This window comes from Psammomys obesus, unplaced genomic scaffold, assembly GCF_907164565.1.
Source record: "Psammomys obesus unplaced genomic scaffold, mPsaObe1.curated_primary_1811, whole genome shotgun sequence".
NCBI classification, from domain to species: Eukaryota; Metazoa; Chordata; class Mammalia; order Rodentia; family Muridae; genus Psammomys; species Psammomys obesus.
Window position 1 is genome coordinate 1,418,997 of NW_026594311.1, and position 19,522 is coordinate 1,438,518.

General features: G+C 40.5%; 2 protein-coding genes across 2 annotated transcripts in view; both read left to right on the top strand.

Moving 5' to 3' along the window:
• The window catches only part of Zswim5 (zinc finger SWIM-type containing 5), a 104,853-nt gene that overhangs the window by 71,129 nt on the left and 14,202 nt on the right, over positions 1–19,522 (top strand). Inside the window, exons 5-8 of the mRNA XM_055618534.1 lie at positions 7,458–7,637; positions 13,446–13,622; positions 16,740–16,886; positions 17,510–17,647. Of these exons, the coding sequence (XP_055474509.1) occupies positions 7,458–7,637; positions 13,446–13,622; positions 16,740–16,886; positions 17,510–17,647 (642 nt within the window). The remainder of the gene's footprint in view (positions 1–7,457; positions 7,638–13,445; positions 13,623–16,739; positions 16,887–17,509; positions 17,648–19,522) is intronic.
• On the top strand, positions 15–365 carry LOC129685138 (tetratricopeptide repeat protein 32-like). Its single transcript, XM_055618539.1, has one exon. The coding sequence runs from the start codon at positions 15–17 to the stop codon at positions 363–365; it is 351 nt and encodes a 116-aa protein (XP_055474514.1).

The following is a 19,522-nucleotide window of genomic DNA, read 5'->3' on the forward strand; positions in this document are numbered from 1 at the left end:
AGGTTCGCTTCAACATGGGCAAGTTTACCGAAGCCCAGGAGCTGTACTCGGCTTTCATTGGCCAGTTCGCAAGTCACAGGAGCAGATGTAGCCCTGAGGATTTGGCCACCACATATAACAACAGGGGGCAAAGCAAGTACTTCAGTGTTGATTTTTATCAAGCCATGGACGACTCCACATCTGCCGTAGAAATCCTGCCCAACTTTGAAGTTCTGTATTACAACAGAGGCTTGATATGCTATAGGCTGGGGTATTTTGATGAAGCTTTGGAAGATTTCAAGAGGGCATTAGACCTAAATCATGGATTTCAAGATGCTGTTTTGAGCTTAAAACAGACTCTTTTAAACAAAGAAGAAAAGCAATGAAGAAATGCTGAAAAAAAGTTACTGAAACTTTTAGCTTATTGAGATTTTAACTCATGATCCTTAAATCTGCATATGTCTGGCTCTAAGATAGGCCTGGAAGTATTCTGATTATATGTGAGAGAGTACATATTAGAAGTGAGTGTAAAATACTGTGCTTATTAATTTCAACAGAGACCGTGTTGGATAAATGTTTTAAATAATACCGATGTATAAATGTACATTTTTACAGCAAATACTTACATCAATATGTATTATTTTTAGTAAAGGTTTTATTTTTACCAAATTAAAAAAATAATTATTAATCATTAATAAATATGAAGTGCATTTACATTAGTTAAATAAGAAATATCAAACCATCTCTGATTTAAAATCCTCTGTGCCCTATTACTACTAGCATAAGTCTACTCTGGAAAGCATTTCAGGAACCGGCTTTTTCTTTTTTCTCATGAGGTTGTATAATGACACATGTCCTAACCTAGTCTTTAGTCTCAGGATCTGGGGCTCAGCTGATAGAATGCTTCCCTAACATGTACGAGGCCCAAGGTTCAATCCTCAGCACTGTATAAAACCAAGTATACTGGGACATACCCATAATCTCAGCACTTACAAGGCAGAGGAAGGAGAAATAGGAATTTAAGATCATCTTCAGTTACTGAGTAAGTTCTAGGCCACTGGGGCTACATAAACCCTTTCTTTACAAAACAAAACCCAAAAACACCTACCTTAGCCTTACTTTTGTTGCTTTCCTTGAGTCTCCTTTCTAGCCAGACCACCCAGGTGTGAGGAGGTCTCTAGTATTTAAACTTTGACCTTCTACTCTACTATTTTTTCTCTTTTTCTGTACTTAATGGCAAGCCAGGCATGGTGCAAATCCCAGCATTCAAGAAGCAGGAGAAAGCTGGTGTCTGTACTTTAAAGACATCCTGGTCTGCATAGAAAGTTCAAGGCCAGCCAGGACTGTATGCTGAGATCTTGTCTCAAAAAGTAAAAAGCAAATAAATATAAACAAATAGAATTTTAAATTAAAAAAATAAGAGTTGAACCAGTATAAACAAACTTTCTTCAGTTAGTATCTGAAATTGAGGCTAGGTGGCTTTTAAAACATTTCTGTTTGGGAAAAAAATTCCATTGTACTTTAAGAGGTTGTGAAATCTGGGCTCAGTCATTAAGAACACGCATTGTTCTTGCAGAGGACCCGAGTTCGGTTCCCATGTCAGGCAGCTCACAACTACTTGTAACTCCATATCCAGGTGATTCCTCCTATCTCAGGCTCAACCACATATACAGATGTTACATACATGTACATGTAAATAAATAATAATAAAGTATTTTTCAGAAAAAGGCTGTGAAATCCCTATTTGTGCTTAAGTTAAGAAGCATTCCATTACTGGGTATGGTAGCTGTAATTCCAGCATTTGGGAGATTTAAGTCAGGACGAGGGAAGTTCAAAGCCAACTTGCCTGAACAGTTTAATTTAGCAAGACCCTACTGGGGGAAAATCACTTCATTTCTGCTTATTACTAACTGGAAGCTGAGAAAGTATCCGACACAGCCACATAGCCAATCTTGAGAAGCACCTGTTTTTCCTGTGCATGAGAGTGAGGTGGTCAAAGAAATAGTTCCCATTTGTTCTTTGGTCCCCATTTCTGTTTTAAGCCATTAATTGTGATGTGTTTGGTGAGAAATTATACAGAGACATTTTCGATGAATTGTATGATTTTTTTGGGTCAGGTTTCAGGAGACCTCGCCTGCTCAATTCTAATCTTTATAAGTTTTGATGGAATCCACAGATTTTCATTTCATAAGCAAACCCAAATCCCCAAGTGCAAAACTTTTGCGGGTTTCCATTATGATGTTAACATGTCTTTATAGTGTATAGGTTGATTTAATTCCATAGTGGTTTTTTGTTTTGGGGGGTTTTGTTTTGTTTTTTTTTTTTTTTTTATTTCCTATAACCTAGTGTCTCTCTCTCTCTGCTGCTGTTGTTCCTTTTTCATTAACATTCAGAAAGTTTAAAGTTAACAAAGCACTGTTTTGTCCATCCCTGGGAGTTTATATTCTGACTTATTGTTTCACAAGCTTTTTAAAAAAATATCTATCTATCTATCTATCTATCTATCTATCTATCTATCTATCTATTTATTTATATGGTGTTTTGCCTGCATATATGCCTGCACCCCAGAAGAGGGCACCAGATCTCATTCTAGATGGTTGTGAGCCACCATGTGGTTGCTAGGAATATGAACTCAGAACCTTTGGAAGATCAGCCAGTGCTCTTAACCTCTGAGCCATCTCTCCAGCCCTCATAAGCATTTTTAAAGGTGCTTTCTACAACTGCTTGTCCTGTAGGATTGTGTGGTGTGCCTTTAATATAAATTATAGTATGCAAAGAATTGCTTCATCTTACTGAAAACATATTCGGGGTATTGTTATTCTTAATTTGTACAAGTATACTCATAACAGCTATTATATCCAGTAAATATGTAATTACAGAATCAGCCTTTTCAGAACTCAAAGCAGTTGCCCATTGAAACCCTGACTGTGTATCAATGGTATGGTGTACAAACTTTAGTTTTCCAAATTCTGCAAAGTGAAACATGCCCATCTCCCAGGTTTCACTTCTTTTGGTATCCCTAGGGTTACTTCCAGTGAGTTTGGTTGTTCAACGAACAAGTAGAACATTTGCTTAATACTTTTCTTGGCTCGTTGCCAAGTGATAAAATTTTTTTTTTCTTTAAAACTACTGTTGGGCTGGAGAGATGGCTCAGTGGTTAAGAGCACTGTCTGCTCTTCCAAAGGTCCTGAGTTCAATTCCCAGCAACCACATGGTGGCTCACAACCATCTATAATGTGAACTGATTCCCTCTTCTGTGTAAATGCAGATAGAACACTCATATACATAAAACAAATCTTAAAAAAAAAAGTTTCCTGTTACCATGGCATTTTGTGAAATTTGGAGGCTTATTAATAATTGGTCGGTTTCTTTATTTCCTTGTGCTAGTAGACCTGGCAAGCCTGTATGAGACCAAATATTGGGTGATATACAATGGATAGTCTTTATTTCTGCTTGCCATTGCAGTCGCATAAGCAGCAAGGTTAATTCTGAATTGTCAGGAATAAATTGAGCAGTTTCTATATGCAAAACAACTAGGTCTAGATATTGAGAGTCAGTAATTATATTAAGAGATTCAGGAAAATCTAATAATACCATAAGAAGTATATACAACTCTGATTTTTGAACTGAAGTATATGGACTTTGAATTACTTTGCTTATTTTGTCTGATTTATGGCCTGCCATTGCCAACTAATTTGGATCAGTGCAGAATGTAGGTGCTTCAGGAATTGGTGTTCCCATTACAGTATGTGGGGGAATCCAGTTAGTTCTATATATAAACTGGAGATGCTTATTTTTAGAATATTTGTTATTAATTTCTCCCAAATAGTTGTTACAAGTTCTTTGCCAATCTTCATTGATTACCTATAATGACATAATCTCAACATTAGTAAAAAGCACTATGATTTTGACCTTCCAGCTCCACACATTTAACCCATTGCACACTTTGTTTTATTTGAGATAACTTTTTCGTTCCTAGAAACTGTGCCATTCTGTATTCCAAGATTTTTGTGAAATGATAGTTTACATCAGCTCCTGTATCCACCAAACCTTCTATTTCAGTACCATTCATTTGCAGTTTTAATTTTTGTCTCTTATTATTAACCACTGTTTGCTAGAACACATGTTTTCCAGTATTTCTAAACCCTCCTGTTTTTCTCTACTGGAATGGCTTTGCTTTTAATGTAGGGAAACAGTAGCAGCTGAATAGTCCTATCACCTATGTTATTTTGCATCTCTCTTTTTTTTTTCTTACATAAGCCATAATTTTAATTTCTCCTTTGAAATCCTCATCTATAATTCCTGGATGCACAATGAATTTTTGGGACGTCAATCCACTCCTTCCCAAGATCATCCCTACTGTCCCTGGGGACAAAAGGCAGTAAACTCAAGTAGTTGTTTTGTAACATTGAATTTTTGGGGATAGGATAAGAGACTGGCAATACTTCATTGCGGTTTTTCTGCCTGTTTGTTAGTTCCTGGCTTCTTGACCTACCCCGGAGCTGCAGGGACTGGAAACTGAAAGTGTGCAGCACCAGGCAGGTGCTGCCTTCTAGCACAGCTTGTTTTCTTCTTTCCTCCTGCTCAGTCACTGGGTCTGAGCCTTTTATTTCTCCCTTTTCCAGTGCTACTCGCTCTCCAAGCGCTTCCATCTCAACCTGTTATCTTTCCTGTTGCACAGCCAACTCTGCAAGCCTTTCAGAAATGAGAGAATAGAGTGACCCTTTTGGGTTCCCATTTCAGCCATTTTTTGTTTCTCAGGTTTCTCCCTTTCCACTCACAATTTTTCCAACTGCCCAGCCATTCTCCCAGCCTTCTTTGAGACAGAATATAGGAAGAAGTAAAACAGACAATCACCTCTGGGAACAAAGCAGGGGATAGCCTAGGCAGAAACCCCAGTAAACCTTTTGCTGACAACTTGAAACAAAATATCCATTCCTTATTCCCCTGCCATTTCCTCTACAGCACTTGAACCCAGATTTCCCATTCTTTTGAGCCCCACACTGGGTACCACTGGTAAACAGACTTTTTAGCTATTTATTGGGCTCTTTTTTCTCCACCCGTCATCCACCCTTCCAACCCCCAACACTAAGTAGGAGATAAAGAAGGATAGAGGGAAAAGGGGGTGTCGTTATCATTAGACTACTTTAGTGTTATCATTAGTGTTTTGGAGTTCCTTGGAACAGGGTTGATCTTTGCCAACAGGATATCTAATTTCTTCTTCCCATCTCTTTGCTAATGAACAACCACTTGAAAAGCCACAACAAACCACAACCAACAGCAACCAGCAGCAACAGCAGGAGCAGCAGCCACCACAGCTTCTCTCCAGACTGTAGCATTTATATACGCTTAAGAGACCTCAGCAGTCCAGATTTTATACACTTGTGAAACTATCTGCAGCTGGCAAAATCACGCCTCGGCTAGAACATGAAGCAAATCATAGTCATCTGCTGTGGACAGTCTGAAGCAGCCTCATATCCCACACCTGGGACTAAAACAAAAACATTCCTGTAAGACCTGGGGTCTCACAGCTCAGGAGTTCAAGATCGCGCCCTTCCCAGAAACTCCCCCAGACCACGGACTCATTGCAAAAGCAAGAGGTTTATTAACCATTGCACAATGGGGTCACCCCTGCCAGTCAGCAAAGAGTGGCACCCGGAGACAAAGGCCTTTAGGTTTTTTAAAGAAAAATTGCGGGAAACTTGAAGTTGCAGTTTTGGCAATTTAGGATTGGATGAGGAAGCTATAAAGTAAAATAATTGATTAGTCTTAGGTGCTCAAGCTTGGCCAGTCCTGCCAAGTGTGGATGCAGCTGCAATTGAAGGTGGGGTGGTTAGCTTATCCTTGAAGATTAGGGGCTGCGGACTTTTGGCTGGAGGTCAAATGCTACTCAGAAGAAGTCTGGGTTGGTTGCTAAGAAACACTATCTCAAAAACAAGGGTCTGGTCATTCTTTTTGCTGAGCGAAGGTCATTGTTTGCTTGCTTTTTTTCTATCTGTCCTCATAGATAGGGTCACATTTCTCCATTCTCTGGAAAGGTACTAAGAGGCTTTAGCTTAACCTGAACCTAAAACTCAAAACTATAGGCTTTAGAAGACATACAGGTTACAAAGTTAGTCTAACCCTTTCATTCCCGTAACATTTCTGTGTTTTTAAAGAAACCAAAAATTCTCACTACACTTTGGAGTATGTGATATTTCACCATAGTGACAGAAAACTGGAAAAGTAGTGTTTTAAGGCATCACAAACTTTGATCAGCAGTTCCAAAATCCAAGTCAATGTAAATAATTTTTCTTTGAAAAAAGAAATACTAAGATATTTTCTGTAAAAAAATTAGATCTTTTAAAAATTTTATCAACATGAAACTCTCCTGTTCATATGTCAATAAAATAGGTATTTTTATGTTCTTAGTTTAATAATTAAGGGACTTATAGCTAGGTGTGGTGTTGCATGCCTGTAATCCCAGCACCTAGGAGGCAGGCAAATCTTTGAGTTTGAGGCCAGCGTGGTCTACAGAGTGAGTTCCAGGACAGTCAGGGCTACACAGAGAAACCCTGTCTCAAAAAAAAACAAAATAATAATAATAATAGTAATAATAATAATTGAGGGACCTAGAGATAAAAAATCTAGCCAAAATATGAAACTTTTCTGAACATGTTCCTTCCAACATTGCCCTTGTGTTAAGCGCCTTTTTCTGTGTGCTATTATACCGTGAATATGTCCTGTGTGTGTGTGTGTGTGTGTGTGTGTGTGTGTGCGCGCGCACGCGCACACGCACACAAGTGTATATGGCATACATGCAGAGGTCAGAGAACAATCTGTTGGTCCTTGGGCACCTTCCACTTATTTGAGGTAAGGTTTCTCATTGGCCTGGAACTTTGTCATACAGGCCTGAGCCTGCAAGCTTCCAGAGATCCCCCTGTCTCTACCTCACATCTCACCATGGCAGTACTTGGATTTCAGGCACACGCCACTGCATCGACCTTTTATGCAGGCCATAGAGATCTGAACTTGGGTCTTTACACTGGGAAGGCAAGCATTTTAACCCCTGAGCCATCTCCCCAGCCCTATATTGTGAACATACCATAACCTAACACATTATGTTCACACGTCATTATGGGTGTTTATCCGTCTCTCCGACCAGACAGCTCCTGAGGACAGAAAACAGTCTTGTTCACCCATTGTTAGGTTACTTTTACATTGCTGTGGCCACACTAACTGACAGAAACTTAAGACTCATTTGGCTCACCGCTTCACAAGTTTTAGTCCCTCAGCCAATTCTGAAAACCTTAGCAATTATATTCATATTTATATACAGTGTGTATATATGTATGTGTATGTTTCACATGTCTGAGAGAGAAGGAAGCTGATGAGTTCTTTGGTTTTTGCTTTGGGGGCATATGTGTTGTGTGTGTGCTGAAGCAAAGGCATGCATGTTATTCACAGATACTAAGCATATGGTCTGCTCTGTTTTTTAGGGGCTTTATGGGTATGCATAATTTTAAATCCACACTGCAAACTGGAAGAAAAATCCTGTTGGCTTCAGCAGCTGCAGAAGTGGAATGACCTGGATATCTGTCCCCTGGAGGATGGAAACTATGGACATGAACTGCCCAACATTACCAATGCCCTTTCCCAAAGTACCAGCCACAGCCCAGGTGAGCCAAATACCTTTGTGTTCAGAACTTCCAAAGGACAAGGCTGGCCTGACAGTCTTTCTGTTTCCTTTGTCAAAATTGTTATCCTACATAAGAAAATCTTCTCTTTTAATTCATGTCAAGATGCTAAATCTTAGATAAGTGTAAGCATTTGTCTGACAGGATGCTATCCTTTCCCACATCAGAGTGTCTGCAGTGGCCAGTAAGAAGTCCGAGAGCTGTCTGCCCAATTCCTCACTAGCCTTCAGCTTCTCTGTGTCTAGTGGATCTGGGCTTCAGTTTGGGTTGGTTTGTGTAGCTTAGAAAACTTACTTTAAAGGAGAGACAGAAGCCTGCCAACAACAAAACAAAATAACCAAAAAAAAAAAAAAAAAAAAAAGTGAAAAGTGTCCTGACTAAGGCTAAGTGTCTCTGTCCTGTATCCTCTGCATTCTGGAGGTAGAAGCCAACAGATGGTTCTCCATGAGTAATGTCCTTGACAAATCTCTTCTTCCTCTTGCTTCTTCCTCAGTTTTCCTCAAATTTTTATAAAGTACAGAAAGTACCTCCTCTGAATTTATTGCCAAGACTCCTGGCCCATTGTAAGGCAAGTCTAGTCCAGTAATCCTGTATCCTTTGCCTTTTGAGCCTGCTCTTCTACAAATGTCACTAATCACAAACATCCACATCCGTATTTGTTCTCCTAACTCTGGGCCTTTGATGTTAACCACTGTTCTTTAGTTCTTTATTGGCAGGAGATTTTTCTCAGACATTGATCTTACACTTGGTCTTTTTTTTAAAATAATTTATTTAATTTTATTTTATGTGCATTGGTGTGAGGGTGTCAGACCACCTGCCACCAGGAACTGTTTACAGACACTTGTGAGCTGCCATGTAGGTACTGGGATTGAACCCGGGTCCCTTGGAAGGGCAGACAGTGCTCTTAACCACTGAGCCATTTCTCCAGCCTTTGGTCTCTTTTCTTTAAGGAACAGTTATTGGCATTTTCAGCCTCAAGGAAGGAATCAGTTAAATAATTCTTTTTCTTGGTCATCGTCTACTGTACCATAAGTAATGGCTAATATAGTGAAGATAATTAAGTTAATGAATCATGAAAAGACTATAATTTGGTACTTCATTAAGCTACCCATTCCCGGCACTCATCTACTGCACAACACAGGACGTTATCACGTTAATATAGACTTTAGATAGTGGAGAGGATCAATATATACAGTCACACACCCCATTCTGGAAATTCTCATTTTCTGTTGGTTCTTATTGTTACCAGTTCTTTTCCACCCACAGCCCAGTCTCTGTTGCTGCCGGGTCATTGTTTTGTTTTGAGATCTCATTATAGAGGCCTGTAGAGACAGCTCAGTGTTTAAGAGAATGGCTACTCTTCCAGAGGTCCTGAGTTCAATTCCCAGCACCCACCTGGTGGCTTAAAACCATCTATATAGTGAGATCCGATGCCTTCTACAGATAGAGCACTCATAAATAAATAAATCTTAAAAAGCAAAACAAGCGAAAAACCTCATCATCTACTAGGGCTGTCCTTGAACTTGCTTCACCCTCCCATATCCTGTGATTGCAGGTACATGCTGCCATATTCAGCTGCTGGTTTCTTTAAGATATTGATAGATTGTCGCCCCCCCCCCCCATTCTCTCTCCTTACTTCATTTCAGTTTTCCAACTACTTTGTACTTAAGATTACACAACTGAGCATGATTGGAGAGAAATTATAGTAAATGGTCTTATTTTAAATTCATGACCACTCATACCATCTTTCCTCAGAATGTTCTATGCTTCCTCTCTCTCTCGTCCTCAGCTGAGTTTGTCTTCTTGTTCGTTGACACTGTAGGTACGGTGCTTGACAAGTGAACATGTACAAATGTGGCTGCTTTTGAATGTCAGCATAAGTTAGTCAGAGAGGAAGGAGCCTCAGTTGAGGAAATGCCTGCATGAAATCCAGCCAGAAGGCATTTTCTTAATTAGTGATCAGTGGGGAAGGGCTCAGCCCGTTGTGGGTAATGCCATCCCTGGGCAATGTGGAAGTATAAGCCAAATAAACCCTTTCCTCTTCAACCTGCTTTTTGGTCCTGGTGTTTTCTCGCAGCAATAGAAACCCTAACTCAGACAGATGTAACATCCTATGGGCAAGAATGTTCACCCAGAGTACAAGTATCATGAGATGTGTGGCTCACGCCTTTAATTCCATCCAAATAGGAAGGTCACACGTTGCAGACCAGCCTGGGAAACTTAGACTCTGCTTCAAAGTAAAACGCAAAGGACTGCCAGTTGGTGCACAGCTTTAATCTCAGCACTTGGCAGGCAGAGGCAGGCAGATCTGTGAATTCTTAAAAAGCAAATAAATCTTAAAAAGCAAAACAAGCGAAAACCTCATCATATACCTAGTTCTGTCCTTGAACTTGCTTCAGCCTGTGCATAGTGAGATCCAGGAAAGCAAAAGCTACATAGTAAGACCCTAGCTCAAAATAAAATTAAACTATTAATAGAAAGAAATTAGAAGAAAAATTCTAAACCTACCATTTCTGTATTACAGAAAAAAAAAAAAAAACCAACAACAACAAAAAGAAAACTCTTGTTTTAGAAGGTCAAATAGTGTCTGGTGATAGTGGTGTGTACCTTTAATCCCAGCACTGGGAAGGCAGAGGCAGGCAGATCTCTGAGCTTGAGGCCAGCCTGGTCTACAGAGTGAGTTCCAGGACAGCCAGGGCTACACAGAGAAACCCTATCTTAAAAACAAAACAAACATACAAAAAACTAAATGAAAAATCATTCACAAGAATCATACATATTTACCATATATACCAATAAATAAATAAATATATTTACTTCTGCTCTCAGATTTCCCCTTTGACACTCTACTCATGTTTTCAGCCCCCCCTATACAGAGAAAGCTCAGTACTGGTCACTTACTTCATCTATGGCCAAGTCTTTTAGCAGGGTTCAACACTGATCATTTTCTGCCTCTCTCTGACAAAATCTTACCGCATTACTGCATATAAATCCCCTCCTCTCTGCCTCTCTCTCTGACAAAGTCTTAGCTGCATTACTGGCTCAAATGATCTCCTTCAGTAGCTGGGACTGTAGGTATGTACCATCTGACAAAGCTATTCAAATGTTATCTTTTGGGGGCTTGTTTTAGGTTTTGTTTTGTTTTCTAGGGCAGTTGTTTTTTTGTTTGTTTGGTTGGTTTGGTTTGGTTTGGTTCGGTTTTTTGAGACAGGGTTTCTCTGTGTAGCCTTGGCTGTCCTGCACTCACTTTATAGACCAGGCTGGCCTCGAACTTACAGAGGTCTGCCTGCCTCTACCTCCCCGAGAGCTGGGACTACAGTAGTACACCACTGCACCAGGCTTGACTTGTTTTATTGAGACAAGGTCTTGCTCTACTGTTGGCTGGCCAAAGCTCACTATGTGGATCAGGCTGGTATGTGCTACCACACCTAGCTTTTGTTTTGCTATTTAGATGGGTCAGTATATCCCAGGCTGAACTAACATCTCTGTGTAGCCAAGAGTGGCCTTGAACCTCTGACTTCTGCTTCCATCTCCCAAGTGCTGAAATTACACGCATAAGCCACTATGCCAGTATTTTATGTGGTACTAGGCAAGCATTCTACCAACTGAGCTACATTCCCAGCCTCTCAAGTACTATTTTACTGGAGACCACTATATAAAACCTGTAACTCTAACCTAATATCAGCTTGCCTTTTCCCTAACTCTGCTTTACTTTTTCCATAGTATTCATAAACATACATGTCTGATACACTATATATTTAACTGTCTCTCCCCATTTCAATGTAAAAGTTAATAGAAACATAGACTTTACCCATCCTACCTGCAACAGTATCTGCTGTGTATTAGGCATGAAGTATTTGATGACTTAATGAATTGTAAAGCAGTGAGGGCCCTGTCCCAATTGTGTGCTGAGCAGACCATAGCAAGAACTCAGTCAGGATGAATGAAAGCTTAGATTCTAGCTAATAGAAGGGTCCATGTACTCTTATCCTGAATTAAATGAGTCATTTGTTCTCTGAGACATTAGATTAAAACAAACCTATGAATTAAATTAGTTTTTATTATTAATAAAAAGTAACTTACTACTAACTAAGTGTGTTTGTGTTTCTGTGTGTGCATTTATGCATGTTAATTCAGTAGCTATGGAAGCAGAGAATATCAGGGCCCCTGAAATTGGAGTTACAGACATTGTGAGCTGTCTGAGTCATGAGTCCCCTAGACTCTGGTTGTCTTATCTGATCTTCAGTCTTCGGCTTATGGAAGAGTTTACAGTCTATTTGAGAAGATACAGCTCTCTTACATGGGAAAATAGCAGAGACTAAAATGGCTAAGGAAAAGTTCTATGCAGTTAACATTTGAATTCCAGATAAAGAGCCAGGCTGTCCCCTACAAGGGACTTTAACTCTCTGGACCTCCATTACTCATTTGCAAAGTATGGGAACTACTGTACTGTGAAAATAGACGAGATGAAATAGACAAAGTACAAGATGTGTTAAGAAATGTGTCCATCTCTGTTCTAAGCCCTTTTCATGTTCAGTATTCTTAGACGGGAATATAAAATAGGAGAGAAACAGACAGACAAACAGGTACAGACACAGGGGATTATATGAGTTGAACTTGTTTGTAGTGTTGATTTCCCTGTGGCCCTTTTCCTAAAGAGAGGTAGCATGATCAGATTTTAATGGGAAGGTTTGTAAGCATCAGTTTTTCTTGTGAAGAGCAAGCTATAAGCTGACAGCAGAGTGGTAAAGGTACCCGGGTGTAAACAGCTTTCATCTTTCTCAGCTTTTGTTTGTTTGTTTGTTTGTTTCTGTTTTTATTTGTTTTTTTATTTTTAGAGGACCAGAGGCAAAGAGTATTGTTTGTTTGTAAAACAGAGTATTATATCACTCAAGCTGGCTTCAGACTTGTGAGCTTCCTATGTTCAGGCTCCTAAGTCATTTTTTTTCAGCTTCCCTGACTTGCTCATAATTAATATTTCATTTATTCTGTTCTCCATTCTGCCATGTGACTGGTTACCTCTGCTCAGGTTTCATGTATATGTCCTCCTCAGTCAAGCTGCAAATGAAACAAGTTATGATTAGTTAGGGGTATTATCTAGCTCTTTCTTCTTCTTCTTTTTTCTTTTTTTTTATTACTATGGAAAACAGTTTATATTCTTACTATTGAGTAGCTGAGCACAACTGTCTCATCAAGCTTCATGTGGCTCTGAATCCCAGTAGAAAACTGTTCAAAGAAGAAGGAATTCACAACCCTCTGTATAAGGTTTTTGTTTTTATTTTTGATAGAGGACAATGTAGAAAAACATGTAACCCATGTTTTTCTTCACCCACACCTTTATTTCCAGAAATAACAACTCTGAGTCCTTCTGTATATTTACAAAAGCCTAGGCCAATATAGCTAAGAATGTTCCCTGACTTACTCATAACTAATATCCTGTTATTCTATTCTAAGTTCTGCCAGGTGGCTGGCTACCTCTGCTCAGGTTCATGTGTGTGTCCTCCTCAGTGTCCCGGGGTGAATTCCCTGCACTGTTCACTGTGTCTCAGCATTCACTCTCTCTACCAGAACTCCTCATTCCTGTTTCCTTCCTTAGCTATAGACCAGTCAGCTGCTTATTGACAGGTGAAGAACCCAAGAGCTTATACCTACAGGACATAGCTGTACAAAAGGCTCATTTAAGAAGGAGACAGCACGATTACTCAATGTCCAGCTGCTATGGCCAACCTCCCACCTCTAAGACCTGTGTTAGAACTTCAGATTATTCAGCCATTCTTTTTCTTTCCCCAGATGCTTTATCCAGACCAAGAAGAACAGTCTTCACTAGAGCCATTGAAGGCCGTGAGTTACATTGGCAAGACAGCCACCTACAGCGAATAATCAGCAGTGATATGTACACAGCTCCTGCCTGCCAGCGGGAAAATGAACGATTACTCTTTAATTCCCATGGCCAGCCACTGTGGCTTGGTGAGTCCAGCCCTCCTCTGCTCCAAGAATATCAGGACCAACCCAGTCCTACCTGTACCAGGCCACATGAGCCATCAGCATGGGTTTCAGCAACACTAGATACAACTTAGAGTCTGTGCAGCTCTTTTGGAGCATTGACTACCAACGCAGGTCCTTTATTCGAGTTCTGCTTCATTTGTACATGTCCTTAACTGAGGTATAATAACCTCAAGTGGAAATATGTATCCTTTCCCTAAGTTCTGGGAAGGAGATAAAGCAGTTGGTGTATATTAATAAGGAAGCCACTAGACATCAGTTTACATGCTTTCAGTTATCTGTTACTAGGCAACATTATATTCTAGTCTGAACTTACATATTTTGCTTGAAAAATGCTATGGGAACTAAGGAGGTGACTTGATCAGTAAGGACCAGAGTTTGATCCCTAGAGCCCATGTGAAATAATCTCAGGCATGGTGGTATGTACTTACAGTCACAGTACAACAGATTCCTGGAGCTTGCTAGCCAGCCTAGCCTAGTGTAATTAGCTAGTTACCTCTGCCCAGTGAGAGGCCTTGTCTCAAAAAAAAAAAAAAAAAAAAAAAAAAGAGTACCAAAATGGCTCTGTAGGTAAAAATGCTTCCTGCACAAGCCTGATGACCTGAGTTTGATTGCTGGAACCTAGATACAGTCTGTGACATATATATGCCTGCACTCACACTCATAGACACATACAATAATTTAAAAAAAATTTAAGCCAAGCACAGTGGTACATGCCTGTAATCTCAGAACTTGGGGAGGCAGAGGCCGGTGGATCTCTGTAAGTTCAAGGCCAGCCAAGCAAGTCCAGGACAGCCAAGTCTACACAGAGAAATCCTGTCTTGAAAAAAAAAAGAAAAGGAAAGGAAAGGAAAAAAAATGTTAATTTTAAGAGGTAGATAATGTCTGAGGAGTAATATCCAAGGTTGTCCTCTAGACTCCACGCATATGAGCATAATGTACACACACATAAAAATAACACTGTATTTGAAATTGTAGTTACCCCATGCTGAGAATTAGGGTGAATTCTGTGTTCATCACCAGTCTGTCTCCATTTTCTCTGTCTCCTCTTCCTAGCATCCTTTACAACAGGATAGAACTGTTCCATCCACTTTAAACTTCTGCAGTAGTTCCCTGGTTTATAATCAGTTTTTTCTTAGCTTTATTAGAGAGCACTCATTCTAAAATATAGCTTAGGAGCCTGGTGTGGTGGTAAAAAACTGAACCTCAGAATCTGGGAGGCAGAGGCGGGTGGATCTCTGTGAGTTTGATGCCAGTATGGTCTACAAAGCAACTTCTAGACCAGCTAGGGTTACATGGTGAGACTCTGTTTCCAAAACCCAGCTAACTAACTAACTAAATAAAGGAAGCAAGACACGGGGGTCTTTAACAGCACAGAAATAAATGATGTACAGATGGGAATTGGAGTCTGCTTTAACGTCTAATAGTATGGAATTGAGTAACCAGTAGATGAGCACAGTCAGTGGAATGACATGTATTTATCTTGAATGTTACACAAGCATATTTAATGCCATGGGAAAATATTTACAATGTACTGTTAAGTTGTAAAACAATGATTATAATATCCCAATTTTGGTTTAAAAAAATTAAAAATCTAGCCGGGAGCAGTGGTGCACACCTGAAATCCCAGCACTTTGGGAAGCAGAGGCAGGTGGATCTCTGTGAGTTGAGGCCAGCCAGTGAGTCCAGGACAGCCAAGGCTACACAGAGGAACCCTGTATCAAAAAAAAAAAAAGTTAAAAGATTTTAATCTAGATAAATGTACATGAAACTGTAAAGAGTAGTAATCTTGTTTTATTTTGTATTTTGCTTATTTGTATCTTTAAATCTTCTGCATTCTTCTATGTGTGTATTGTGTATATGTTTGTGTGTGCACGTGTATATGTGTATGTGTGGTTATACATTCACACGTCTCGATGTGCATGTGAAGAACAGAAGTAGATAACAAGTATCTTCATCAGTCTCTTTCCCCTTACATTTTGAGAGATAGTTCAGTCTATCCCTAAACCTAGAGCATACCAATTCAGCTAGACTAGCAAGCCAGCAAGCCCCTGGTATTGCCCTGCTTCCACCTCCCAGTCCCAGTATTTCTGTAATTTTTAATATCAGCTCTAGAGGACATGGCAAAGTAAAAGGAAAGGCTTGTTAGGATCATTCCCCTATTTTAAGAAGTTAATAGTTACTGGGCATAGTGGCACACTCAGGAGGCAGAGGCCAGCGGATCCCTATGTACTACCTTTCCAGGCTATAAAGCCTTACAGCATACCTCTAGCTACCTAGAGCTTTTTTGCCATACTCCAAAAAAAATTATATAGACTTTCTTTCTGGTCTTATTTATATGTGATTACTCATATATGCCCTTTTATAAGAAAGCCTTCCTTGTTTACCTATCTGTTCATAATAATTCTTGTCCTTTAAAGCATAGCTCAAACATTTTCAGTATAGATATTTGTCTTATCACTGTCTTATAATGTCTGTGTAGGAATACTTCACGAGCTTTTTTAGTGCAGCGGTTATGTATTCTTTATCTTTGTACTTCCTTTGCCCAGTGTACTACCTGGTATATAATATAGGTCCTCAGGAAACATAGGGTCACTAAATTAATGCATTAATCATTTGATAATGAAATAGACAGAGTGGTTCATGCCTATAATCCCAGAACTTCCAGGCAAGGGGATCAAGAATTCAAGGCTACTGTGAGCTGCATATCTGTGAGTTTATGACCAGACTAGGCTACATGAGACCCTACTCCCAAAACAAAACTAATCATTTGATGATGAGGCTTTTCCTTTAGACAGCTAGTTGCTGCCTCCACCAGGTTCCCATAGTACACGGTCACAGAGAATCTGCATTTTATTGTCCTAGTTGTGTACCCCTTCTACACTGAGGCTAGAGGAGTTCTTTCAAGGTGGCGTCTTCCATTTTTTATGTCCTTGAAGATAAAAGTACAGTCCCTGTTGTAAAGCAGATGCCAAGTTAGAATCTGAGAAACTGGACTGTACACAGACTCCCTTTGCCTGTTAAACATATGACTTCCCTGGTTTGAAATTTTAACTGAAACATTTTCTTCCTGCCTGGTAGAGCATGTGCCTACAGCCTGTGCTCGGGTTGATGCGCTGCGATCTCATGGGTACCCAAAAGAGGCTCTCAGACTCACGGTGGCCATCATTAATACTCTGAGGTTGCAGCAGCAGCGGCAGCTAGAGATCTACAAACATCAGAAGAAAGGTATAGTGATTAGGAATCCTCTAACATCTTGGGGTCTAAGGGTGATAAGGTCTCAGGAGATAAAAAGAATCAAAACCTAATTTTCGTTCTGTACCATGGGCTTGAAAATTCCAAGTAATTCTGCCTGCTGAGTGGAGTGCCTCACACCATTCCTGTGAATCTCAGCTTTATTCATTGTCTGTAAAATAGGAACAATGACCCTGCTTCTAACAGGGCAGGAGGAAGGCCCATTAAGACCTGGAAAAGAAGCCAGGTGCCGTGTTACACACCTGTAATCCAAGCCCTCTGGGAGGCAGAGGCAGGCTGATCTCTGTGAGTTTGAGTGAGTTCAGGATAGCCAGGGTTACACAGAGAAACCTTGTCTCAAAACAAAACAAAAAGACCTAGAGAAGATGCTTTTGAAGCTGTAAAGCTGTCTCTGTGTATGGTCTGCCAGCAGACAGTCTGAATTAGAGCTGCCTGGTGGGCTGGTGATCAGGCCCATCAAGCAAAGACATGACAATAAGGGTAGCTTTTTCTTTGACTTTCCAGTCAAAGACTGAATGATACTGATTAGGAGACCAAAGCAGAAGAAAAGCACAATTGCCATCTCTGTCTAAAACTTGGAACCTGCTTATTTCCAGAATTGTTGCAGAGAGGAACCACAACTATCACAAACCTGGAGGGCTGGGTGGGCCATCCCCTGGATCCCATTGGCTGCCTGTTTCTCACTTTGACTGAGGCCTGCCGCCTGAATGATGACAGCTACATGGAAATGTCAGGTACGGGGGTCAGCCTGAAGCAAGCCATCTCTCTGCCAAACTCTGGGTCTGGGTGTGCATGTCCTGCTTTATCTTACTAGCTTCTTTGGGGGAATAAGAAAGCTTGGAGGAATTTCAGGAGTCAGAGGCCAGAAGTTTGGAAGAGAACTTCCATAAGAAGAGTGTGTGTCAAGCTGTTCATGGCCACACCCACCTTTAGCCTCAGCTACTCAGAAAGCTAAAGCAGGGAGATCATTTGAGCCCAGGGTTTCAGAGCTGGCCTGGACCATGTATTTGTTTTTTGTTGTTGTTGTTGTTGTTTTGTTTTTTAAGGCCAGGTATAGTGGCTCAGGAGGCTGAAGCGGGAGAATTACAACAGAAAAAGCCATCCTTAACCCACACAGTGTAAGGCCTTGCCTCAAAAACAACAAAGTATCTTTCTTTGAAATCATACAATAATGTTAGCAGGATCTTTTTCTAGTTTCTTGGCTCCCCAATCCTTGTGATCTCCGTTGAGACAATTTAGACAGGGTATGATGGCACACATCTTTAATCCCAGCCTTCGGGAGACAGAGGCAAGCAGATCTCTATGAGTGCAAGGTTAACCTTGTCTACACATAGCAACTTCCAGGCCTGCCAGGGCTATTTAGTGATACCCTGTCTCAAAAGCAAACAAGTAAAAAAAAAAATTAGGCAAGATACACAGAGTGAGGTATAGAAGACCACTGGACTCTACTACAGGTCAAGTGGAACACTCTCAAAGGGAGAGTGGACAGTGCACAGAGGGGCCGCTGCACAGCAGAACAGCCTCAGAGAGTGAGCAGTGAACTGAGGAGACCTACAACTGCAGCAACAGACAGATTTTTGAGGGCACCTTCCTGTCCAGGTGTTAAGAAAGAAGACAGTTGCTGGGTGGTAGCGGCACACACATTCGATTCCAGCACACGGGAGGATCTCTGAGTTCCAGGCCAGCCTAGTCTACAGAGTGAGTTCCAGGACAGCCAGGGCTACACAGAGAAACCTTGTCTCAAAACACCAAAAAAAAAAAAAAAAGAAGGAGGAGGAGGGAAGGAAGAAAGAAAAGAGAGAAGACAATGATCACTCTTTATGCTTTACTAGAAAGCCTCCAGCTATTTTTCTCCTGCAGAGTAAAATGTCATTTCCTATCCAGGGCCAAAGATAAAACTTAGATCCCACCCTTCCCCAAATCCCTCCACCCAGCCTACCTCCCCAAACCCTACCTCGCTTTCCTTATTTCTTTTTAAAAGGGGCATCAGGTAGATGCCCCTGGAGCTACAGTAACAAGTGGTTGTGAGCCACTTGACATGGGTGCTAGGAACTGAAGCCATCTCTCCAGCCCCAGAGCCAGTTCTTTTAACTAGTAATAAAAACCCTAGAGTTTCAGGCCCTCATTTTACAGCTGCTGATTATGAAGGAGTCAGCCCCCAGTGACTGTTAAGCACTTCAGCATCTAACTAGCTACCCAGCTATACGCTCTGATTTTCTTTCTTTTTTTTTTTTTTAGGATTTATTTTTTTATTTATTATGTATACAACATTCTGTCTGCTGCATGTATACCTGCACGCCAGAAGAGGGCACCAGATCTCACTATAGATGGTTGTGAGCCACCATATGGTTGCTGGGAATTGAACTCAGAACCTTTGGAAGAACAGCCAGTGCTCTTAACCTTTAAGCCATCACTCCAGTGCTCTGATTTTCTTTTAACATTGTCCCTCGTGGTCATTTGTACCAGTTTCCCAAACGTAAAACAGCTAGGCTAAATACATAATTTCTCCTTTCCCTTGTACTATCACTGTTGAATTTATTCGCATTTACTTTAGCATTAGTGCACTGCATTTTACTGTCTACAAATATCTCTGACCACACTATCAGCTA